The 26,402-nt window shown below is 40.2% G+C and overlaps 1 protein-coding gene across 1 annotated transcript in view; it reads right to left on the bottom strand.

Annotated features, from left to right (window-relative positions):
* Window positions 1-7,958: 7,958 nt before the first annotated feature.
* KIAA1324L (KIAA1324-like ortholog) overlaps window positions 7,959-26,402 on the bottom strand; it is a 48,347-nt gene continuing 29,903 nt past the window's right edge. Inside the window, exons 11-21 of the mRNA XM_010001258.1 lie at window positions 25,933-26,035; window positions 24,446-24,583; window positions 23,903-24,166; window positions 22,989-23,162; window positions 21,415-21,604; window positions 17,501-17,597; window positions 16,202-16,303; window positions 13,828-13,954; window positions 12,896-13,074; window positions 11,730-11,895; window positions 7,959-8,708 (exon numbers count right to left, since the gene is read on the bottom strand). Coding sequence (XP_009999560.1) covers window positions 8,649-8,708; window positions 11,730-11,895; window positions 12,896-13,074; window positions 13,828-13,954; window positions 16,202-16,303; window positions 17,501-17,597; window positions 21,415-21,604; window positions 22,989-23,162; window positions 23,903-24,166; window positions 24,446-24,583; window positions 25,933-26,035 — 1,600 coding nt within the window. The 3' untranslated portion in view covers window positions 7,959-8,648. The remainder of the gene's footprint in view (window positions 8,709-11,729; window positions 11,896-12,895; window positions 13,075-13,827; window positions 13,955-16,201; window positions 16,304-17,500; window positions 17,598-21,414; window positions 21,605-22,988; window positions 23,163-23,902; window positions 24,167-24,445; window positions 24,584-25,932; window positions 26,036-26,402) is intronic.

The following is a 26,402-nucleotide window of genomic DNA, read 5'->3' on the forward strand; positions in this document are numbered from 1 at the left end:
ACACACAGCTACTTAAGTCTCTCCGTCATGGAGCTGTCTAGTACAAAAATCCCTGTGACTTTCCCCAAAGTAGGCATTGCTCAGGCTGCACTACATGCAGAGCCTTTCCTTCTCTCCACAGGCTCTGGAGTTCCTAATTTTTAGGGTTTGGCTCCCAGAGGGGCCAAACTTTGATAGGTTGGGAGTGTTGCTTTCTAAACCAAGACCCCTTACAGCATTTTGAGTTGAGCAGCTACATTCATGTGACTCTTGTGTGCTCTTTTGTGGATTAAGAGGCTGTTCACACTACAGCAAAAGGTAAGCAAAAGGTCTGAGCATAATGCCAATGTCTCCACATCTACATTATCTTTATGGTGCTATTAAAAATGCCTGAGCCAATGAAAACTTCTTCTTAGCTCTTACAGAAAGCAACAGTCAAGGTCAAAGCAAAGCTACCTTACCTAACATTCATTAGTATCAATAGGTACACGTGAGATCGTCAGCTTCTCCCTTTGTGAGGAGAAGTAGGCACAATTCCCCTGGCTTTTCTCAGATTGCTACTTTAGGCTGAGATGAATCTTTCCTAACAAAGGTTAGCACAGCTTGCTCACATTACAAATTTAACACTTAACAAAAACAAAGAAAAAAAAAAAGGCATTTTGTCAGGTGAATTCCACCTCTAGAATCTAAATTGGTGTCAAGATCTTACAGTCCCAGAGTTTTCATTCATTGTGATGGCACCACTAAAAAAAATGACCCAATGTCTGTATTTGAACACATTATGAATACTTAGGCGGTTTGAAAGCCACTTGCCTGTGGGATGTTCATTAAAAAAAAAAAAAAGGACACCAAACAACAAACCAGATGGAGTGCTGGAGTTACAGCCTTACCAAAGGTTGTCAATATTCTTATACTTTGTTTCTGTCTTGAAAGCTTTTCACTACATTTTGTTGGATGTGCAGGGATGGAGATTATCTGGTATTGCCCGATGATTCAATCAATCCAGTTTCAAAACTCAGCAAAACAACAACAACAAGTCTGTCAGAGGCTTTGAACATCATACTGGCATGAAAATCTCTTGAGAAGGGGATTTTTAAAAATTATTTGCTGTTGTCTCACATCATAATTTTCATTTCTCTGTTTAAAATCGTTTATAGTTTTTGTTCCCATCTGTGTAAAACTTGGCTTTAGAGTATAAACCCCTTCTGGTCTCTTAACCCAGCATCTGTGGTGCCTTACTGGAAGCTGCAGAAAGGTTCAGAAGCTGTAAATTCAGAGTACATTAGTTCTCTGATAAGAAGCAAGGGTGCAGAAAGGTTTGTGAAATACTGATGAATATTTTTTATTGGCTAGGCAAAAAAATAAGGCTCAAAAAAAATTATCGCAGGTCACTCTGATGTAAACAGGGTTTGGGGTTTTTTTTTTTTATGCTTTGTTCTTAGGTTTGGATTTTTGGTGTGTTTTGTTTTTGTTTTGTTGTTGTTTGTTGTTTGTTGTTGTTTGTTTGTTTGTTTTTTGTAGGAGAGGTGCTTCTTTGTAAGACTTGAGTAAAGTTTGAAACAAAACTGAAATCTATTATCATGAAACAAAAAAAAAATTGTCTTCAAGTGATTGTTTTGCCTGAATTGATGGAACACAATTGGTTTCAGTCATAGCCAAAGAAACTTCAGAAGGAATTGTCTTTTCAAATTGAAAAATGATCAAAAGTTATATAAAAAATATAATGTTCTACATCAACAAAACAAATCCCAAAAATCAGTGAAACATGTCCAAAATATCCTGGCTCCTCCCAGAAGTCTCAGCTCTGCTTAAAGAGGTTTCCACTGCAATCCTTCACCCAATTAGTACACATAGAGTAAGGGAGACCAAAACAAACCTTTAACTCATCACAAAATGCAATCTCATGTCCATGGTGTCATTGCCTACTCATTAATGCCTGCAGTCTGCAAGATGAAAGGCAGAAGCTGTTTATCCAGAGCCACCTTGAGTCTTCTCAGCAACACCAGCAAAACTGAGTTTTGTCACTGCAGGAAGTGGCCAAGACCAAACTGGACTGGTTTTGCAATAAGAGGATGGGTAGGTAGCAAAGGCTGAGGGAGACCTAGAGTGTCAATCTTCTCTCTTCTCCTGCTTCTAAGGAAATGATGGGGTCGGGAGGGGTCTTCTCTCTCGTCAACAGTGCCACTTTCCTACACACATCAACCCTTCCTTTAGAGGCTACAACAGGAAGCCAGATAATTACTTCACCACTGCCTACAACCTGCTGGAAAATAGAGCATGTTACCCCTAAAGAGAGTGACTCTCTAGTACATTGTCATTTGAAATATGGCAGGAGGCTAGGACAGAAATGGGCTTCATATAACACCAAAGCTCTCAGAGGTCATTCTTGCATGTCTTTCATTCAAGCAAACACCCATCCACACAACTTTGCTTTGGCTTTCAGGTTCTGTGAGAGCACCAGCCCCACAGAACAGGGGAGCTTAGAGTTTTCTTCCTGATGAGGTCCAGCTCTGTACATCCAGAGAAATAACCAAAAGAAGATGCCAGTTTATGATCAACTCTTTTCTCCTGTCTCCCTTGTTCCTGCTGCATGTATTCAGTGTGGGCACATTCAACCAGGTGGCTGGAGATGTTGCCATATGTTGTGACATAAATGTATGTTTTAGGATAAGCCTGATCTCCTTTTATTTCTGTTCCTATCACCTTACATGCTTGCCAAAGAAGCACAGCTCACAAGCATTCAAATGAGCAAGAAACAGAGACAAGGAGATCCACTGAAAGAATTACACAAAGGGGAATGACTAAGATAGAACACCACAGACCATAAGCAGAAATTCTCAAGATTTTTCTTGAGGTTATCATTGCAGGTTGTATTACATCTAATAGCTATTTAAGGCCTCCATTCTTCATTATGGCTGGGAGATGAAGGGATTGAGAGCAGCCCTCCAGGGAAGGACTTGTGGACATTGGTGGATGAAAAGCTGAACATGAGCCAGCAATGTGTGCTCACAGCCCAGAAAGCCAACCATAACCTGGGCTGCATCAAAAGAAATGTGGCCAGCAGGTCAAGTAAGGTGATTCTGCCCCTCTACTCTGCTCTCATAAGACCCCACCTGGAGTGGTGTATACAGTTCTGGAGTCCCCAACAGAAGAAGGATGTGGAGCTGTTGGAGCAGACCCAGAGGAGGGCCACCAAAATTATCAGAGGGCTCCAGCATCTCTCCTATGAGGACAGGCTGAGAGAGTTTGGGTTGTTGTTCTTGGATAATAGAAGGGTCTAGGGAGACTTTATTTGCAGTCTTTGAATGTATAAAGGGAGACTACATGAAAGATGGGGACAAACTTTTTGGTAGGGTCAGTAGTGACAGGACAAGGGGTAATGGTTTTAAACTAGGAGAGGGTAGGTTTATAGTAGATATAATAAAGAAATTTTTTATAAAGAGGGTGGTGAAACTCTCAACCAGGTTGCCCAGAGAGGTGGTAGATGCACAATCCCTGGAAACATTTAAGGTCAGGTTGGACAGGACCATGAGCAACCTGATCTAGTTGTCCCTGCTGACTGCAGGGGAGTTGGACTAGATAATCTTTAAAGGTCCTTTCCAAACCAAATTAAACGATTCTATGATTCTAATACATGGACCAACCAGCAGCATTCCTTGCTTAGAAAGAAATGGCATTCTCATGTTTTTCAGTACCTATTGTAGCTACTTTTACTCTTACAGTGAAGTGTTTGTGTTGGCAACTGCTGGAGATGAGTCAACAACTGGCTTCTAAATAACAACAAGTGCTTCTCTCTTGTCTGATTATAATTAAGTAACTCCATTTTATGGGTACTACTGGCTTTGGCAGGACAGACAAAGCAAAAAACACAAACTTTCCCCTTTACTAACAAAGAGCCCTGGAACCTCTTTTTCAAGAGCAAATAATCAAATTCTCTCTTTGAAGAAAGATGACAGCTCCTTGAAGCTACTCAGCAGCTTCCTATTGTGGCTCTAAGATACTTAATTTTCCCACAATCTAGGCTCTTAATCAATTGTATTTTACATCACAAACATCAACCAACATAATTAGAGCTAAGACAATACATTCTGTGCACATTCCCCCCTAGCAAGCACTGTCAAACTTGAGACAATAACATTTTGCTAATTTGCCAATAATTTATACTGAGACACCACTAAAATGTGATTAATCCTCAAAGAGATTCAGCTGCTTGACTCCAGATTTCAATGAAAAGCATGCAAATGCAGCAATAAAATGCATTCCATTTAATCAAGTGAACACATAACAGGCTGATTCACATTGTTTTATGGCATCAAATAACAGTTTCTGATGTGTTTCCATGTGGGAGAAAAGGGGAGAAGTTGCTGTAAGTAGATTTTGGCAGAGTACTAGAAGAGGTCACAGCCAGCTGTTTTCTTAATGAAGTGTTAAAGGCTTCCAAAATTTGTCTCTTATGGGAAAATGGAAACTTCCCCCTCTACTATATCTTTGGCAGAAAGAAAATAATAGCAGAAGTCAGCTAAAACATGCCAGTTTTAACTTGTTTAATTGTTGGAAAATGCAGTTCTCTTTTTTTAAGGTAAATAAAGTCTACGGTGTTGGTTTGTGTATTACTATGATAGCAGTGCATTAGATAGACTATTAGATTGCCTGAAATAATTTTGAATAATACCATGACAAACCATTTGGAAGCCAGGCTGAGATGGATCATGCAGCAATGCCTCTTAGAGCTGACCAAAAAAAGGCCATTTTTTGCTTTGATAGATGAGAACTGGGTTAGGGATCAGTTAAGCAACCTGGACATCCATAAATTGATGGGTCCAGATGGAATGCATCCATGGGTGCTGAGGAAGCTGGTGGAGGTCATTGCTGGGCCACTTTCCATCATCTTTGGTAAGTCATGGGCAACAGGAGAGGTGCCTGAGGACTGGAGGATAGCAAATGTCACTCCAGTCTACAAGAAGGGCAAGAAGGAGGACCCAGGTAACTATAGACTGGTCAGTCTCACCTCCATCCCTGGAAAGGTGATGGAACAGCTTGTTCTTGGCACTATCTCTAGGCATATCAAGGATGAGGGAGTAATAAGAGCAGTCAACATGGTTTTACCAAGGGTAAGTCATGTTTGACCAACCTTATAGCCTTCTATGAGGAAGTAACTAGGCGGATAGATGATGGTAGAGCAGTAGATGTAGTTTATCTTGATCTTAGTAAAGCATTTGACACCGTCTCCCACAGCATCCTCATAGATAAACTGAGGAAGTGTGGTCTTGATGATCAGGTAGTGAGGTGGATCATGAACTTGTTGAAAGGAAGAAGTCAGAGAGTTGTGGTCAATGGGACAGAATCTGGTTGGAGGTGTGTGACTAGTGGAGTCCCTCAGGGGTCGGTGCTGGGACCGGTGCTATTCAATATTTCCATCAATGACCTGGATGAGGGAACAGAGTGTGCCCTCAGCAAGTTTGCTGATGACACTGAACTGGGAGGAGTGGCTGACACACCAGAAGGCTGTGCTGCCATTCAGAGAAACCTGGACATGCTGGAGAGTTGGGCAGGGAGAAACTTGATGAAATTCAACAAGGGGAAGTGTAGAGTCTTGCATCTGGGGAAGAACAACCCCATGTACTAGTACAGGTTGGGGGCTGACCTGCTGGAGAGCAGTGCAGGAGAAAGGGACCTGGTGTTCCTGCTGGTCAGGAGGATGACCATGAGCCAGCAACATGCCCTTGTGGCCAAGGAGGCCAATGGAAATCTTGGGGTGTATTAGAAAGGGTGTGGTTAGTAGGTCAAGGGAGATTCTCCTCCCCCTCTACTCTGCCTTGGTGAGGCCACATCTGGAATCTTGTGTCCAGTTCTGGGCCCCTCAGTTCAAGAAGGACAGGGAACTGCTTGAAAGAGTCCAGCGCAGAGCTACAAAGATGATGAAGGGAGTGGAACATCTCCCTTATGAGGAAAGGCTGAAGGAGCTGGGTCTCTTTAGCTTGGAGAAAAGGAGACTGAGGGGTGACCTCATCAACGTTTACAAATACGTTAAGGGAAAGTGTCAGGAGGAGGGATCCAGGCTTAGTTCAGTGATGTCCAGTGATAGGACAAGGGGCAATGGGTGCAAACTGGAGCATAGGAGGTTCCATGTAAATATCAGGAAAACTTCCTTACTGTGGGAGTGACAGAGCCCTGGGACAGGCTGCCCAGAGAGGTTGTGGAGTCTCCTTCACTGGAGACATTCAAAACCCACTTGGAAACTTTCCTGTGTGATGTGCTCTGGGTGACCCTGCTCTGGCAGGGGGGTTGGACTAGATGATCTTTCAAGGTCCCTTCCAACCCTTAAGATTCTGTGATTCTGTGATTCTGCTTTATTTGGAAAATAAAAAGGAAGTTGAAGGAAATTAAGCAACCGCCCTGCAAAATTAACTAAAATTGAATGTAATTCATAATAATTAAGGCATTTTGACGTTACAGAGATACAGGTTGAGTGACAAAAGAAGAAATTATGTTTTGGAAACTGAACTGTAATTATGGCTTGGAAAACATATGGAGAGAGAAGAGAAAAATTAACGGACAGATGTAATTTGGTGGCAGTGAAAAGCTCTAGCCACCACTGCAGACCTGCAACATTCAGGGAAGACTGCAGTTCCACCAAACATCTCAAATCCAAAATTTCAAATATATTTTCACTTTATTTTATGAATGCCCATCAGATATATATCTTTGATGCTACAGAACACTAGTTGAATAAAAATCAACAACATAAAAACCCTCTTCATAAAAGACCCAAGAAGTGAAATCCCAAAGCCATAACTATTTACTCCGTGAGCATATCATCTTTGACAACCATATATAAATGACATCATGACAACAAATACAATGTACAATAATAAGTGTGCAATGGTACAAAATATACAAAAAGGAATGTGTATTTAATATACATTCAACAATACCCCATAAAAATCTTTGTGGGAAAGGGAAGTGCCTTTTCAAGAACAACGAAAAATGTACACCACTTCAGTTAAGATGCCTGAAGTATCTCCCATCAAAAGAGTAAAGCCTCTCTTCTTTGATTGGAGAGATAAAGTAACTGAGCTGAATTTTCCCTAAAGAAAAAAAAAATAGTCTGAACTTCATAAAATTTTTGTCCACATCTACAGTATAATAAAATATTTAGAGTGCATAAAATTCAGTTTAATTTAAATTTTATTTAAAAGTGGGCCCTCTTTTATGGGTAGATCTAGCTCAGTCATATAAAATCAAAAAGCTGCATTCCTTACAGTAAAAAGACCATTTCTGCCCATGTGTCTTTTCTAGTTTCGATGCATTCCACAATTCACATAAGTTTGCTCTAATGGAAACATGAGTCTGACCAGAGGTCAATACAAGAACCGTTCCTCATTTTCTTCTGGCTTTATACAAGTCTTGCATAATTTTATTCAAATATTTTTTTCCTAAGTTTCAGACTCCTTTGAGTTTGACCTCAATGGGAATTCCAGGAAATTATTACAGTGGATATTATGAAGATCACATGCTTATAACATGGCTGATTTTACTAAAAAGTTCACCTAGCCTCCAGTTTTCAAGACACTATTTTGTGCCTTTCTTCCAAAGCAGGTACTTCCATTGACAGCAGAAAGCACTTAGATGCTGAGCTGCACAAGCAGGTCACCCACACTCAGCACTGCTGGGCATCTGCCCTCGTTCCTGCCTGAGTCCAGGAACAGAGGTGTCTGAGTATAAGCCTCCCAACTGACAAAGCTGATGGCTGATTTCCAGAAGTAGAGATTCTTGCTTTACCTCCAGAGTTCAGACTTGGTTGGTTTGCAGGCCAGAGAAAGATGAGTTATTGGCAGTCAAAGGCAGGGCACTGACACTGCCAATGACCTCTTTTGAAAGGACAAACTTCCACAGAGAGGAACAAGCACAGCTTGCACTGTAAGTATCATACTCCTTCTCGTTCTAAACGTTGAGCCCGTTACTGCCTATAAATTCATGGGCCCAGACCTATAATTCACACAACAGCAGTTAACACATTCAAGTTTAATATAATCAGGTTTTACCTCAACCCTGATGGCCATGACTTAGGCATCAGAAGGGGTTCCATGTGCAGGTTCAACACCATGCCTCTTGTATTAGAGGCCAACACAGACCATCCAGCCCTTCAAAGAATTAAAATCACAAGGGTTTTCCAAAGTTCAAAACTCACCTGAGGCTCATTCCATGTACCATTCACAATTTTGATTTTAAGAGAGACTCATAGTTATGCTACTAAAGGACAATACATCACCTCTGCAGGAGTTTTCAGGCCTCTCTGAAAATAATTTCTTAAAAATATGCAGAGAAGGAGTGATAGGAAATTAAAGGTACCTATAAATTATATGGCATGTCTGAGCAATGCCGAGATGAATGCAAAATATCCATGTTATTTGCAGTATGTATATCTCTTCCTGAGTTGAATTTCATTCCCAGTATGGAATCCAAGTGCCTGCTTTCTTTTTTGGCAAGGTACTCAATCACATGGTAAGGCAATCTGATTTTCTGGTTTGCTTCCTGTCATCTTTCCTCCTAAATGGCCAAGCATTTCTCACCAAGATCACCACTACAATGTATGCCAGAATATGTTTAAAATATGGTCCTGTAAAAATAGAAATTATGTTTGTTTCTTTGAAGGCAGCATTAATTCTTCATATATTCTGGGATCTTGAAGATTTCAGTTGAACAGATTCAAAATTATCTTCTTTTTCCTGCAATGGAAAAGACAGGTTCCCATCAACTGGAATTTCTCAGATTCATTCCAATAGTTACTACAGTCACTTCTTAGTATCTCCAGAGCAGCCTTTTACAAAGACTCCATTTCTACTACAGTCATTAAGTGCACAGTTTGACCTTTTATTATTTAATAATACTATTAATTCTGTTAAAAATTACAAAATCAACAAAATGATGCCATTTGTATTGTTCATGGTACTTACTTTAGAGGATAAAAGAAAAGTTTTCATTTTGTACTCGTAGTATATATAGGGCAGGTAGTTCAAATTGGGGAATTGCAAGGTAACCATATCTGTGGTTATTATTATTTATTAATATGCTTCCTACAACAAATAAAATGTTTGGGGCAAAGTCTGTGAATGTGAACACAACTGCCTCACTCCTGGATTCCCATCCCAGCTCCTCTGGGAGAACCACAGGACAAAAGGAGCCTACAAATCCTCTTAAAAATCAGAGCTGGAGGGCTGAGATTCTGTTTTCATCTGCTGGGTGACAGCCTAGGCCATCTGGCCAACAGGCCAGGGTGAGAAGTGTGGACATACATGTTACTGCAGGAGTGAACAACCCAATGGTCCATGCAGAACCCCTGAATATAAGAACCCTAATAAAACTGCTTACTAGAATATGCTGGTTCTTGCTTTGTACACCTATCTTTTATACTAGTTTATGTACACAAACAGTTTGGAAACTATGTTCACTAGCCTCGTGACCTCATCTCACTAAAGCCATCTCACTCAGATGAGGATGGCCTAGTGCTGACCTGAGAAAGAGAAGAGCAGGGGAGAAAAATGTCCTAAACTGGCCTACTGCAGAGTATGTATTTCTTGTTCTGAACGACCTGGTATTGTTATGTTGGAGACAACAGCTGGAACTGGTACAGCCTGCAATCTGAAGCAGTTTCATACTTCTTTAACTTCTATATTCTCATTAAAACTAACAGTCATTTCATTCTATATTACCAATGTAGCCCTGAATTCCTTGGGTACTTAAAACCACTAATAGCTTCATGAGATGTTTTTCTTCACAGAAATGCCATTGCCTGAAGCTTGAACGTATAGTTAGGATGTTTCAGATTTTTCTTTATCTCTCAGTTTATATTTCTCCTCTTTTTCTCCCCCAGTTTTCTTCCATATATTTTTTTTTCCCATATTTTACATGCATCTGCAGTAGGGTATGAATTTCCTCATCTTTTGCATAAAGGAAAACTGATGTCTATAACATTTGTTTTAGAGAAATATATATTAAATTTCAGTTATCTGCAGGAATACAGGGCTCAGATTTCAGTAAGCTAATGAGGTACTGGAAGCTGAGTTTGCCAGCTGTGATTACCTAGCTGGAAAAAAGGAATCAGCTTAGAAATATCTGACAGCCTTGTTGAAAAAGAAGAGAATAGTCAGCTAGACTGCTACAATGGGTATAGGAACTTAAAAAAACACTTTTTGAGTCCAAACACACATTCAAGTGGTCTGAATATGAAAGTACTAAAGCTTATTTTAAAGAAAGAAAAAAAACACGACTTCTCTCACACTCTCATCTCTATACTTCTAATTAGGATTGAGCCAGTGGCTGGTGCTGTAAATGGAGTCAGTAAAGTTTTTACAATTTTCAAGTGTAGAGCAAAATATGACCCTCAGCAGCAGCACTGGTAATTATGCTCAGCCACAGCCAACCAAGACATTTCAGGGATGAAAAAAAAAAAACAACATCAGTACTTTAAAGTCAATTCCTATAGGATTCAAAGTGTAATCAACCTCCATTTTTGCAACATCACCACAAAATCTGATGTGATTTGATTTTATTTACATTTTCAATATTACTAATATTGGATTAAGAATAAATATTGAATTTCTGACTCTTTCCACAAGGAAAAATATTGATTTTGCAAGACTAATAGTCAGGCTGGGGTCAAGGGGAAGTTCCATATATTAGTTTTTCAATGGTAACATCTCCTAGGAGGCTGATCCAGGGAGCAGGTAGCATGGAAAGAAGAGAGCAGTCTAGCAAAAAAAAAAAAAAAAAGTAAAAGAACAAAGAGAAGGGGAAAGTAATGGAAAGAAAAGGAGGCACACAGATTTTAATTACATTGAACTCAATCAGAAACAAAAAAAAGGAGCACAAGTAAAAAATCTCAAAATTCAACATTCCGAAATACAAGAAACAAGAGAGTGACTTTTTAAAATAAACTCATGATCTTTTAAGAAAACTATTTCAAAACAACCCACTTCAGCAAAACTATTTGAAAGGGAAAATGTCATCCACCTTTATTCTGATCTTAATAGATGCCCAAGATGGATTCCCTTAAAGAAAACACTACCCTTCCCATTTATTTCAAGGCACTTGGAGCACAAACCAAAGTGCTTGTGGCATCTATCGTGATGGTCCTTTGTTCCTCCTCTCTGAAGTTTTCAAAGACATTGAGCACACAGAATAAAGACATCTGCGCTGTGAATTCAGACATGCAACAAGTCACATCACATGTGCTTCAGAAAAAATGGCTTTGCCATTGCTTCCTACTGAAAGGGAGCAGGTTCCTGTACTGGGTAGCAGGCTGTGGCTGGTGCCTCCTCAATTATGGTTCTCTAGTCAGTCATGAAGCCAGCCTAGGTGACCTGCAAGTAACTGGTTGGTGGCTATGTTCCCAATATTAATTTTCTGCATCTATAATAACTGTGTTTTCCTCAGCAATGGAGGTGGCTGGTAGGAATCCAGGAAGAGAAGTTCCTCCCACCATTAACTGCTCTTTTCAGGTACCACTCATACAATAAGGAATGCTACAGAAATCTCCCTGCAGAAAAGGGAGCATTTACTCAATACCCTGCAACATTTCTTAGCATTATCCATAATGCGGATTTTCTCAGATCAGCTATGGACTGGGTGATGTGTGGGTGGGAGGCTGCTCAAAGCTCTGTGCAAATCAGCATCACAGCCTCATCATATCCAGTAATAAATAAAGGCAATAATTAGTTTTAGTATTAATAGTAGTAATTACTACTCACCTTCGTTGCCAAGGACTTGAGCTTCCCCAGAAGTGACTGCTTATTTGAATATACTATTTCTTCTTCATTATCTTCTCCTTCCATTATAGCACAACTGTCAGCAGCTGGCAGCTCACACTCTTTTGAGTTTGCTGTCATCACTAATTTGGAATATTTATACTCCAGCCTGAAGTTATAAAACCAGACATGCATAGATTTTTTTTTTTTTACAAATGTCCCATATTCAAGGGTTTTGTAATTTAGATTCTCTGCAGTCTTCCCACATAGTTATCTCTGAATCACTTACTGGAAATTAGGTACTTCTCAGTCATTAAAAACATGTAACCAAAATAGTATAAACAATACATTGAGGTCCTGCTCTCCATATAAAAGTCCTCTATCCTTATGAAAGAGTCATGTTTCCCCAAAAAAACACATGTAGGGGGAGAGGATGCATGAAGAAGTGCAACCTGTGTGTTGGTTGGGGCAACACCAACTCTGACTTCAGCCTCTATCAGAATCTGCATAACATTCCTGTCCAAGAAGGCTATGGGGGAGGGAAGAGATGTGCAACGATGTGTGGAAGGAGGCAGCAAGAAGTGGGGACCACAGTTCAACAGCCTGGATTTGGTAAAGGTGGATGTGCTATGGGGCAATGAAATCCCATGGAGATAAAAAATCATGTTTTGAAAGTTTATGGCATGGGATTGGGGAAGCAGAGGATGACAGAGATGGGGAACAGTCAGGATGTTCAGTCTGAGAGGCAGGGATTTTTTGGATGTGTGCTAGACATGTCCTGATCTAAGCAATATATGGCCAAGGGCCTTATTTTATCCCAGCTGAAAGGAACTAACTAGACTGAAGAGATATCATTTTAGTCTTCACACCTTGATAAAACTGTATGCTTCAGGACCTAAGGTAAACTTCAGACTCTTGGGGATTAAAAAGACAGTTCCTGTTGGGAAATTATGTCATAACAAATTACTGTGGAATTTCTATACTTTCCTCACTAGCATTTTTTATAACAAGTGTTGGCAGAAGAAACCTCAACTTGGCTGATTAATGGACCAATCCAATATGGTATTTCTCATAAACATTGTCATAAGGCCAGATCCATTAAATGTCTTTCTGTTCACTACGTCAAGCTTTTAGCTTATTTTTATATGGAAAAAAATTTTAGTACTTACTTCTGGTTCTTCTTCCAAAAATAGCAGGTCAAGGCTATGAGCAGAACAGCTGTGAAAGCACCAACACCAGCTCCAACTTTTAGCCAAAAATCCACTGTTTCACAAGTGCTGGTCCTTTTTTCTGGCAAGGAAACTCCCTTAATGCAATGCTTTGGCTCATTCCATACATACAAGGTTTCCTTTTAAACAGAAAACACAAAAAAAGTGAGCTGCTTGTAGGAAGGGAGAGAAATAGAGTTGAAGAAAACAAGTTCTTTTGAGATAGAAAGGTTATAAAAGGTTCTCTTCATTGAAAGCAAACCAAAACATGTACTTCAGTTTTTCAGGCTCTAGGTATAGTCACATTGTCTACTCAATTGCCCCTTTTGCTTGTTCCTGCAGGTTGAGACATAGCCAAATTATTGCCTCTTCCATATTGCTCTTCAGCTGGCATGATATGGGTTGGACAGAGATTGTGAAAATGCTGGCCCTCCATTGGAGCTGTTGATCAACAGGACAGTTCTGAACCTGAAAAGACTTCCTAATCTTTGACTAGAGAAGGCAATAGACAAAAACTTGCAAGCAAGGGTGAATTTCTGAATCCTTTATTAGTCTGCCCTCAATGCCTATGGACATTAATGGATTGAGGTTCTTTGGACACTCCATCTTGACACAAATAACTTGCCTGCATGTGTGAATGCATACATGTCAGGTCCTTACCTGTATAGCTGGTCAGGCACAAGCCTGATCTCCTCCAGGAACCATACTGCCATTGGCACAAATATCCCTGAGTCTCAACACTGCACCTCACTAATAAAGCTTGCACCCACCAGCTCAGAGCCTAGACTGAGAGTTACCAACTCTACCTGCACTTCAAGATTGACTTGAACACTTAATTTCAACAGAGTCCAAGTTATACCCAAACGAACCCATCCGAGACATGGGTCCTGTACCTGAAATCCTTTTTTGCAGGCTCCCTCAATCTCATGGTAGTCTTGCTCTGTGCAGAGAGGACAAGCTTCTGCACTTTCCCACACAAAGTAGAAAGTGCATCCATCGCAGGTGCCCGCGGGGCATGAGCTAGGAGGAGAGCAAAGCTCAGTCAACACTTGTGAAACACTCTGGGGTTTACATCTTCATGCTGCTGGAGATCAGTAATGGTAAGTAGAACAAGTGGGTAAACACACATCAAGTCAGAAGACTGAAAAATCTGGGGGAAGAACTTCTCCCAGTTCCTAAATTGCCCTCCCAAGTGAAAACAGATGTCGGATTGTCAAAGGTCTAAACTAACAGTTTTGTTCCTGGCAGAGAGTACTACTCACCCACCTACAATGAAGAGAAAAGAAAGAAGCAAGCCTTGAAGACCAGCAGAACTACTCCAGTGTTTCACCAGCATGATTTAGCTCAGTGTGTGCTTCCAATCATGCTTCTCCTACACTGGGTGGCTGCTCCTCATGAATGCTACTAGCTGGTTCCTAATGATGTCTAAGTGATTCAGCCCATATGGAATGGACTTGTCCTGTCATGGTTAATTACTAGAAGGATGTTCACCAGTTAATTAAGAGATAACAGCTTATTTTAGTCTAAGAAAGACTAATGGCCTTATTTTGTATTCAGCCTGCAGAAGAAAGCTGTGCTGGCAATGGCAGGACAGTCACGCAGCTTTGGTTACTGACAGTTACATCAGGTCTAACAGCAGCACTGGCCAAAAGTCCATGCAAGGAGCAAGGTCAAGTAAATGTGAAATATATCCATAGAGGAGAATGGATTTAAAGGGGTTTTTCTGTATCATCTGGAAATCTGTCACCCTGATCTGAAGAACTGAAAACCCCACAGCACTAAAAGCCCATTCTGGCTCATCCTGATTTGAATAACTGTAAAACTGCCCTCTCTGGATTATGGAACATTTTTTCAACTTACATGGCAAGAGCACTTACAAACCTTTCTCCCCAGCCTCTTTCACCTTATACTGTAACTTCATGTGATACCAAACACCATGTCTGGAGGATCAAGGAGTTCCATGCAGTATTATTTGAAACTTGAACTTATCAGATACTTGAAAATAGCTGCCTGACTCTGACCCAATCAAAGGGGCCTAAGAAGGGAGAAGCCAACAAGAGCTGATATAAGGTATGTCATGTCAGTTGTGTGCTGTGTTTCTGGCCATGCTTGCACTTTTTAAAGCAAGGTAGGTACTCACTACTGGTGAGTTATCCCAGCTCACATTTTGTGTAACCTGCAGCACTAGAGGGACACCTGGAGGATTTTCACACAGCAGCTGATGGTGGCCTGTCATCCAGCATAATTTGTAATGTGTCAGCTCCCTGAGAAACTGGGGTAAACATCTCCACAAGAATTCAAACATCAATCACACATCCACCACCTGTGAATTAGTTGCCCCTTTACCTTCATTCAGGTGAGCACAGCTTACCAAGAGGGACAGGGATCAAAGAGGATCCCACATTCCTCATGCTGTTAGCTTTTGGGAAAGGGACTTAACTTTTGGGAAGGAGGATAAGTAAGGGAAAAATCAGCAGATTTATAGTAAAGTCCAGATGGACTGAGATGGGTCTTGACAGTCAAAGAGGATGGTTATCAGAGTTGAGGAGAACATCTGAAAAAGCACAGGATTTTGTAGAAGAATAAAAGAATAATTTTATTTTTCTTTCTCTGCACGTTTTCAAGTGCAGGAATAAAGAGTGCTTTGGAAAAAAAAATACAAAAAAATAGTCAGAGTGAAGAAAAATAAAGGTCATAATTAAATAATTAGACCAAATTGGTACAAAGGGTCCAGCACACAAACTGGAGTGTTGAGATATAAATAAATACAAATAGAAGTTGAACTAGACAGAGTCAGAACTTGCATAGGCATTACAATAACATATTTCTTAGTTACTAAGACAAGCTGCCCTTTTAAAAAAAAAATCACTTTGCTCACAGCCACTGATGTAGATCAAGGAAGGAAAACTAACTCTCAAAGTCCAGACCAGGCAGCTTTAATCAGAAGGTCAAAGACCAAAACAAGGATTTGAAATAAAGGAGAAGTGGAGACAAGAAAACATCATTAGATTTGCTTTTACTTTTATGTTTGGAACAACATGCCTGAGCTCCAACCTTGCTCATCACACAGCCTAAATTCACAGTAGTTGGTCTTCTGGGTGTTGATGGGCACACAGGTCCTTCACCTAGGAGAACCAAGTGAGATCTCCTGGGTAGCTGATCAAGGAGACAGCACTTCTCATTGCTGTTAAGTAGAAAGTTACTAATGAGTTTTTTAAAGGTTGCCTGAGGAGAAAAGGCATGATTAGGATATGAATACTTAAATACCTGGGCACAGAAAGCTCTCCTTGGTCTGGTTTATTCGGGTTGCATCTCATTGTCACAACGGTTGCACGGCCATTTTCACAAGAGGTTGTGACTGTTGAAGACCTAATGTGAAATGAGGAAAAACTTAATATGCTTCCACTACAGTAAATACTTGTTGCTGTTTCATCTGTCTCTGTCTATTCGTGCAGCTGCAATACTAAAGAAATACCCTTTAGCACAGTGCTTTTGCCTTTGTCAGCCAGAAGGAAAAAAAGGACGAACAGAAGCGGGTAGGTTTTACCACTTCATTCAAATCACAAAGTGCTCTGGGATGCCATTCATGGAACTGCTCTGTTTTTCTAGCTAATTTGAATTCTGTTGAACCAAGGAATAATTGGGCCCACAAAACAGAATAGAAATATTGAAGAAGACAATCATAGATGTTGTGGTTGGTGTTACTCTGCTGGAAAGTTTATGATGACTCCTTCCTTGCCCAGGAATTGGAGAGCCACACTGTCCTGAAATAGCATGAGGCAAGGACCATTTAATAAACAAATCTTGTTCCAACATAATATACCTTGAAAAATAAGTTCGTAATTTACTCAAAGCAGGGACACTGGTGTGGGGTTCATTTTGCAGAATCAGATGTACAATCTAAGTGCTTATGTATGCATCAAGTGTTTATATCCAAAGTGCTATAGCCCATTAAGTTGTATCACTAAATCCAACACAACATCGATAGTCAATCAGCAGAACAAATACAGGAATTGAGCCTTAAAATAAGCTGAACAGCCCCATGGGCTCCAGAGTCCAAGCTTACAAACCCAGTTCATATGAAGACACCAGCATGAAGACATCTCACTTGAGGTAATCTTTGAAGATTATTTTTATGGAGGAAAGTGAAGAACAGGAAAAGCACACCAGTAACTGCAGGTTGGAACAATTCATTTTAACCTAGATTAGTTGGTTTTTGTAACATCAAAGTAAACAAAAGTGAACATCAAAGAAAATTTGCAACAAGAAGTGGACATATCAAAGCCATACTTGAGAAATTCTGGAAAGGACCATGACACTGGAAGTGGCACCTGAATTAATCAAAGTTCTGGTATAACTCTCTATAGATCACATGTAATTTAGATTTGAGTAAACAGTGTTTGGTGATTTCATAAGATGTTATTCAATCTGCCAATCAATATCAGCCAGATAACAATGAAAGTGATAAGGATTAAAGGTGAATTAAAGATATGCCTTCACAGTTTTTAGTTCCCTTTGAACTAATGAAGGCATATGATGTACCAATAAGCATTGTTTTATACTTACTTGTAAAAGAAATGCACATCAGGTATTTTGACTGGAGAAGGAGAAAACATATCTGTCTTGATGCTGATATTTTCCAGTGTTGTTTCAACAGTAGCTCCTAAAATTTGAGAAGGAAAAAGTTTAAAAATTAAAAAAACTACAAGAATGAGAGGCTTACATCACATTTCCTCAGTCTGAAAGGTATGGTTCTCACTTAAGAACATTCAATGGCATTACTATACATCATACACTTTCTTTTATTATAACTAAACTTTGCAGATATATATGTTCCTCATATGGTCTGATTTCCTCATACAGACATAGCAAAACAAGCAGATAATAAAACCACAGCAGTGTAAGTAAGTTTCATTCTTTTGTATGAAATTAAGACAATAATGGGATATTACAGAATCATAAAAATAGTTTGGGTTGGGGAAAGACTGCTAAAGATATCTGATCCAATCAACTGCTCAAAGTATATGCTTGAATGTATCACTCTAATACACCATAACAACATAACATCCCAAGCAATCTGCAGTATCATGGGAGAAAAACTGAAGGATGCAATGACAAGATGCAGATGGATTATGGCATTTTAGGCAAGCCTTGATGGCACATTTTGGAACAGTAAAAGAGGAAAATTCAAGTAACCAAAGTTCTTAGAGATCCTTCCAACCCCATGAACCAAAGAAGACAGAAAATACTGGTGCTGCATTGCAACATCTTGGAAGAAGAGAGAACTGTACAAATGGGACCAGCTGCATCCTCCTAGCGGAGTGGAAGATGGTTAGAAAAAGTGGTAGCAGCCAGCAACTGGTGGGAAGAGAGGGAAGACTGAAGAAAATAAGCTTTTTACTTATTTTTGCAACAGTTCAGACAGCCTAGGTATATTCTCAGGACATTGAGTTGACTTTGACTTGACTGGCATTACATCTGAGAGGATGATTAACACAGCTGGGAAATCCATGTCTGCTTGTTACTCTTTTTAGGTAAACACAGCAGATAACAAAGGCAACAGTTTGTTCTAGACACTATTACCTGGTGTAGGAAAAGTCAGAGCCTGGGACTGTGAGAGCACATGGATTAATGTGCCCAGTAACATTCCCCGGGAGGGCTTGCAGGTGAGACATGCCTACAGAGCATCACATCAACACAGCCAGCAAACCAAGCTGTGCCACAGAAGCCACCAGGAGTGTGTGCAGAAAGATCATAGAACGGTTTGGCTTGTAAGGGAGATGTCAGGTTATTGTGGAGAGGTCTCCATTCTAAGAACATACAATGACATCAGCAAGGATGATTGTTTCCTCTCATCAAAGACATAGGGGAAACTAACACAGGGGAACTTTGGACTTTTCTCCAGTTTGGATTGCAACACAATGGACAGATTATTTACTCATTAGACTGGAAAATTATAGTCCCTAGGGACCTTGTATTCAACAAAGGCATTGAGAGAATATTACCATCCAATATGCAGTATTGTAGAGATAGTAGCTCAAAGTGCAGCTTGTTAAAAATATGAAAACTAGAAGCAACATGAAGTGTGAAAAAAAAGTAATTCTTCAGAGGATATTAATTATATGGCTAAAATGCCACAATGATTCTTTAACCAAAAGCCCACCTTGGATCAGAACAGTAGTAAAAAAGTATTTCAGATAAAAGCATTGACACTAGCTTAATGGGGGAGGAAAGGAGAATCAAATAAAACCTGAAGTTATGAATTACAGAAAAATCATAAGGAATGGTAAAGACTTCAGGGGAAAAACTGTGTTTAGCAGCACTAGAAAAAGTGTAAGTTTGGAGCTTTTTTAGAAATACTAGAAATAAAAGTACATCTTATGAATAGGAAAGAAAAGCTTCAACCATTTAAAAATGTAACAATTGTGATGAAGAAAAGGCAGCAGAAGATCTTGATATCTTTTCTCTGTACTAGGAAAAAATCTCCTTGCTTTCCAAGACAATGACTGAATATCTTATTCTGTCAATAGCAGGACAGGTTATCTACTTGGCATGCACACTTAGAAACTAGCACTCCCATCCCTAAGGGTGACCTTTAATACAGCTTTTAATGACAGGGAAATGTCAGAAGGCTGATGGGGAGGGGATGTGGTGAGCCAAATAACAAGATGAGGCAAAATAACAGCAATGTTAAATGGAAGATGGGTTTAGGTTAATGGGTGGGTACATAATGAGCAACGGTCAACATGAATTTATGGAAAACAGCTCTTGTTGAACAACACTGATTTCATTCCTTTAGTGCTGATGAATTTTTTTGCTAAAGAAAATGATGAAAATGTAGCAAGTATTTCACTAATTACCACATGAGATTCTAATTTAAAAGTTAGCAGTATAATATCAATTAAGCACATACTCTGGATTAAAAATTATTCAGCTAACTAATTATAAAATTATCTGGCCATGGGAAATTGCCATCAAATGTGATATGTCTCCAGGCTTCTCTAGGCATTGATATCAGAGTCCTAAAATGCAAAATTATCATCAGGGATCTGCAAGCAACTGTATAATCCCTGTTGGTAAAGCGTGTAGATGAGACAAAAAGGAACAGGAATAAAATACAGAGGAACTTGGTTCTCTTGGTAAGATGGTCTCAATCAAACTAAACATATTTTATTGCACAAGACTGCAGCAAGGGGTGAAGGACAGTCCTAATGAGAACAGATTTTCCCTTGGAAACTGTAACTCTGAAAAACGTCCAGAGTGAACATCAGATCCAAGAAACCATTGTGAAATCCCATGTCTGGAGAAAGGACTCTGGGATTCCAACCTGGCTTGTAAACACATATGTGGAAGTGATTTTTATTGTGATTATAGTGAATTAAATACTGGAATATTATTCCATCCTGATACCCATGCTTTAAGAAAATACAATAACAAGTTACAGAGGCTGCAGAAAGAGCCTCAGAAATTATTCAGGTCCTTAAGAGAAAAACATGATAACAGAATTAGAAGAACTTGGTCAACTTAGTTTATCAGAAGAGCCTACTGGGGAGACTGTAATGATTCCAGCGCACAAAATATTTCTCCAAGGAGGAAAATGTGGGTGTGAAATGGAGAAAGAATAGCAAGAAGCCAGAGCTGAAAACTGAACCCAGGCAAATTCAAACAGGAAACAAATATGCTTTAAAATGAAACGCAGAGACAGTGTTTGAATAGTGGAAAAAGATAACAGTGACTGTGGCAAAGCTTTTCTTTCTGGCAGTCCTAAAAGTCCACTTGAATGCTCTTCCAAAGACATGCTTTTGTCAAACATGAGTTTCTGGGCTCAGTGCCAGGGTGAAAGGACACACACTCAGTGCCTGTAATGGATAGGTGAGCAGACTAAATGACTTCATTGTCTAATTTGGCCTCAGACTCTGGGAACTTGTGAGCTGGAGCAATGCAAGACTTAATGATGTGCATGGCCCCATGCTGCTCTAAGCCTCCTCCTTCCTCACCTAATTATGTCTCAGCACCAGATTCTTCTTCTGAAATTATCTGAGCAGGGACTTGGCATGGACAGAAACACTTCAACTAATGTGACTACTAGAGTGATTGGTCTCGCCCTGCATGAGGTGAGTAGGAAACATGAAAGAAAACCAGTGCTTTTTTAATTACATTCTCTAGATTTTTGTGCTAAAATTCTATGCACCATGGGACCCACAAGACCAAACAAGGGGAAGAGTGAGTAATATGCGTATGGAAAATAAATGGGGAGAGCCCTCAATCTTCTCTTCTAGCCATCAGCTATACTGAAACAGCAGCAAAAACCAATGGCATCAGTCCGTGTCTTCTTCACAGCTCAGGAACCAAGTGGGGCTGCCCCTTCACTCTTCTCCCAAGGTAATGCAGCACTGCTGAGCTGAAAAGGATTTACTCTGCAACGCTAAATACATGAGAGTACATCCATGGTAACAACATGCAGAAGACAAACCATATACCTAAGAACCTGTCAGCAAGGCTGTTGGACTGCAGAGCCAGGGCTGTTCGGAAGCCCTTGCTGTCCGATGGGATGATGGTGGATTGGCAGACAAAAGCTCCCACAAAGTTGGAAAAATCTTCTGATTCTGCAACCATGTCCTTCAGAGTAATGTCTGTGATATTGTCAGTGCAAATAGCCATCTTCTTCCCCTGTGGACAATCAGGAAAAAAAGGGGAAGCTGTTGGTTGTTGGTAAGACATGAAAAAGTCTAGAAAAGGAGAGATTGCAAACTTCTTGATTGCAAACAATTCGTTTCATTCCTGTACCTTAGTAACAACTTGATGCTTCTAAGGTGAAAGAGGTAAATTGCAACAAACTGTGCCATTGCGAAAGCTCTGATTAAAGCCTTGTACAGACCCAGAAACACAATGTCACCTCTGATATGTCTTATCAGAAACGTGTTACAAAGCACTCTTCTTTGTTTCTCTTGACAACAGTGTTTACTGGCAGAGCATAATAAAACAACTTACAAAGGAAAACCATAACTCCCTTGCCTTTAACTAACATACTGTAGAACTCCTTTTTATTTGGGACTTAACACAGATAAAATCTTTTCAAAACACAAATACACAAAATCCCTAAACAGATATATAGCCTCCAAGGCTGCATTAATGTCACAAGGTTGAGAGAAGTGCTAGAACCTCAGAGTAACAGCAGTGAAAGGCAAATCACCAAATTCCTTATCCTGACAAAATGCCAGACACTCAGGAGTTAATCACATGGTTGTGGATCTATCTGTTAGCACCTCTAATCCAGATGGTACTGAAACACATATTCAAGCTTAAAAGTATGCAAAACACTGTGAAGAAATGTGACGACTCATGCAAACCCTTGAAAGATGAGAAGGAGACTTCAGAACTTCACAGGGATGAACATCAGTGTAAACTACATGTGTTTGCCTTCATAGGACAATACACACCACTGGTACTGCTCCAAAATTTCAGTTTATGTATGTGACAACATGCTCTGGTACAATCTAAGCCCCAGACAGAAAAATGTTGACTCTGGGGCAGACACTGTTTGTACTCATGGACTAAACACATTTTGTCACCACTTTAAAGGGCTGCAATCAAAGTCAGCAGTGGCACCTCAGCCAATGGCAGAAGCAGGGTGACCAGGGGTTCTGCTGACAGCAACATCTCCAGCCAAGTCAGAAAGGAAATACCTGGAAAGAAGCTGGAAACTGAAAGACTCAGACTCTTCACTTGAGTGCCTTGGTGGAAGCACAAAAAGTCAGGAGAATGAACCAAGTAACTTCAAGACACAAGAACTAAGAAAAGGTAAGGATGTGACAGGATTTTTCTTCTGAGCATCACTTATGCCTAAAACATTGTCATCTCTCCTCTGGAAAATCTGGCTGCCCAGAAGTCCTCTTAGACTGCTGAGCAAGATCCAGAGGAAGGTGTTTGCTTAGTGTCAGTGACAGCTCAGTTGTAGGGGAGTCCTTTTCCTTTCTCAGAATGATCCCACAGAGCATCAACACAGGCAGCAAATCGGTGAATGCCCCCAGCCCTCGACACCAGCTCAGCTCACCTCATTCCCACAAAGGCTGATGTTAAAGAAGTGGAAGAACTTGGTCCCTCGGGAGGTGAAACTGGGACCGCTCATCAAGGATCCCACCTGGCTGAGGTTGCTAAAATCATAATTCAAGCTCTGGTTATCCTTGATGTACGACACCAGGCAGTCACTGAAGCAGGCAGAGTGGTCCTTCGGAGAAGGAAATGCATTCATTAAAAGAGCAGTTTTGGACCAGCAGAAAACCAGATAAAGCAAGCAGGTGCAGACAGGACTATTTTCCTTGTTCCCTAAGCCTTTCTGCTACCTGCTGCATTAGCCTAGAAAATGCAGAGTTTCTTGCTTTGATTTATTGTGTGTGCTTTTAGAATCCCAATGTCCCAGCTCAAAGCCCTGTAGATAGACCAGAACATGGCCTCAGTTACACTTGCAAAGGAAACAAAAGAAACAGGGACAGGCTATGAACCCAGCTGGACAAAGGCAGAATGTGAAAAAATTGGAGCAGTTCTTCAAGTCCTTGTGCAGCTCCTTGCCAAAGGCTTAAGGGCAACTTCATATATGAGGAATTTTTTACAGGTTTTTAAAGGCACAGAAACATCATGTAGCTGAGGAAGTTTCTGAGTTTAAGCAAGAGTCTGGGATGGCTTTATTGGAAACAATGTATATGCTTGCCCTGTCTTTACACTGTCTCCAGTACAGCTTCTTGAAATGAACTTTTTTTGAGCTGTCAGGGTCAATTTTAACTTCTTATTGCACATTTACAAACAGATATTAGACTAGGGATGCATTTCAAAGAGTGGAATCATTAGTTACAATTATACTGCAGTGCTCACAAGGAACATACCTGTAGGAAAGTACTAAAACTGGCCCTTAGTTCTTATATCCAAATAAACCCTGTCTGCCCACCTCTCAGAGACACTTGGTTTCTGTACCTCAGTGCTCTTGCTGCCAGGCCCACAGGGGATGCAGGCGTCCCTGCCATAGACCTGATGGATGGACAGGAAGGTGTTGGCTGGACACTCCTTGCACTGGTTGGTCTCCTTCTCGATGTAGTGTCCTGCCGGGCAGGGCACACAGGATGAGCCAGACTGCTCAGAGCCCAGAGCACAGGCCCGGCAAGAAGAGGCGACTCCATCCACTGCATTGGTCACCGTGATAGAGTAGATCTTTGCCATGTCATTGATGAACTGTCTGCTCTGGAAAAAGAGCCAAGGAAAGCACCTTGGTGCCATTGCACTACTGCATGTGGGCACCAATCACAGCACTGTGCACCAGGGCACTGATTCAGGAATAAACTTATGCATTCACCTGTCTGTCAACATACATTATTTACCCAGAGCTGCCTCCCAAGGGACACTTTATGATGACAGCCCCTTTGCAAGAAGCCTCTGAGTTTCAATGGAGGGCAAGAGCTCTGGCAGTAAGTGTCCAAGGGAAGCTGTGCTGTAAAGCCCTTTTTGTAAAGAAGTACTTACATCTTGGCCCTCATTGATTCTCTGAAAGGCCCAGGTGAACGTGAAGGAAGCATTTTTAGAGATGATGTGAGTGTAGGATTGTTTCTCTTTACTTCTTTCCCATGATTCCACCACATTGGTATTTTTTCGATTAACATCCTATAAAAGGAGCATAATTTATTATTTTTTTTAACCAAGAAGGATAGTCATCCCACACTAAACAGTAATGTTTTATATATACATACATATAGTATATAGTGTGTATAGTATATCCTATATACTGTACATGGATAGTATATATATAGTCTATATATAGAATATACTATATGGTATATATTGTATACTAGCTGGTATATACTAGATGGTATATAGTGTCTATATATATATTAAAGTTTATATACACAAATGACTTTACAATTGCATTTAGTGTTTTACAAAGGAGAGCAAACATATTTATTCTGTTTTCCATCACTGCCAATTTTTTAACTCAGAAGGGGTGTCTATTGTAGGAGATGCTCTAGTTCACACAACAATTAAGTTCAAAGATCTTTAGCAGGTTATAAACATTCTGAAAACAGATATAGCACAGTGGTTCTTTCAAAAGGAAGTGGTTCTTTCAAAATTCTGTTTTGTATAAAGCATGTGGATACCAGAGCACAAAGAGGAGAAGCCAAAATTCAAAGGAAAAATTGTAGTTTTTGCCATCTTCAGATATACCCACTTTGTTGGTGTCTTCAGTGAAACACAACTGAAGCAAATAAAACAGCATCAAAGTTTAGACAAGAAAAATCTGTTCAGCTTATGGTCATGTCTCTTATTCTCCATCAGAATGTTCTAGTGAATGTGTTTTAGTGAAAGATGCCTTTGCTTTAAAACAGAGTCCTTTAAGTTATCACTAAAACCACCTGATTTCCATTTAATTCTCTTCATACTATGAGGAAATTCCTTTAAAGTACAACTAAGTATAAAAAAGAAAGGACCAGCTTCCTTTTGCATTGGCAGGGGCAAGGAAACCATCACAGACCCAGATACCTTCCTCAGCTGATGGACTTTTGATAAGCAGATGAGAAAAGTAGAAAACATGACCCTTCTCTTTCCCCAAACAAATGTCTGTTTGCTGCCCTAAGAATTCTCCACATCACTGACAGGATAAGAACAAATTTTCAGATGTTGTTTTTCCCCTCTGCCCTGCATCTTGACTATTGACTCTATTAAACTTCTGGAGACTAACTCAGCTGCACAAGAGACACAGAGAATTTTACCAGTTGGTTTAATGGGAAAAGTTGGCTCTTTGGTGTCCAGTGATTTCTTTTAAAATAAGCAACTAAGAATGGTTCACAATTCACATGGTGGAGTATGTTATTGGGTTATTCATTAGATCCTTCATTAAACTAATGCCACATGTGATCTTAGTTATACTAAACCAAGTGCAACAAATCACACCTAGGTAGAGGTATTTAAGAGATATGTGGAATACCAAGATCAGTCCTCAGTCATGTATCACTTACTGCCATAAAGTACAGCACACAATCTGCTGAACAGATGGTCTCAAAAATGAAAGTAATCCGTCCTAGTTCTGACCCAGTTGCTCCTGTCACTGATGTTGGAGGCCTGTTTGACATAGAAGGAATGAAACATTTACTAGGTGCTCTCCAGACAGGCGTCAGTCAATCTTTCTAACTCCTTTTCATACAGTGGGGAAACCATCGAAGTCCTGTCACAAAAAAGCTGGCCTTGCAGTTCTGCAGAGGCCAGGTCTGCACAGCAGCTCTGCACTGACTACTGGGTACAGCAAGATTATTACTAGCTTCCTCTATTAGTATAGTTCCCTCTTTATAACCCAAATTTGACAGTACTGGTAGTGAATCTTATTTCTTATAAGTATTACATGTTTTAAGTGATGAACACTGATGTAATTGCATCTACCCTCCACTGGTGGGAGATGCCTTCAGGAGTCTGGTACAAACGAGGGTATTCA

The sequence above is a fragment of the Chaetura pelagica genome, unplaced genomic scaffold (genome assembly GCF_000747805.2).
Source record: "Chaetura pelagica isolate M959 unplaced genomic scaffold, ChaPel_1.0 scaffold66, whole genome shotgun sequence".
Classification (NCBI taxonomy): Eukaryota; Metazoa; Chordata; class Aves; order Apodiformes; family Apodidae; genus Chaetura; species Chaetura pelagica.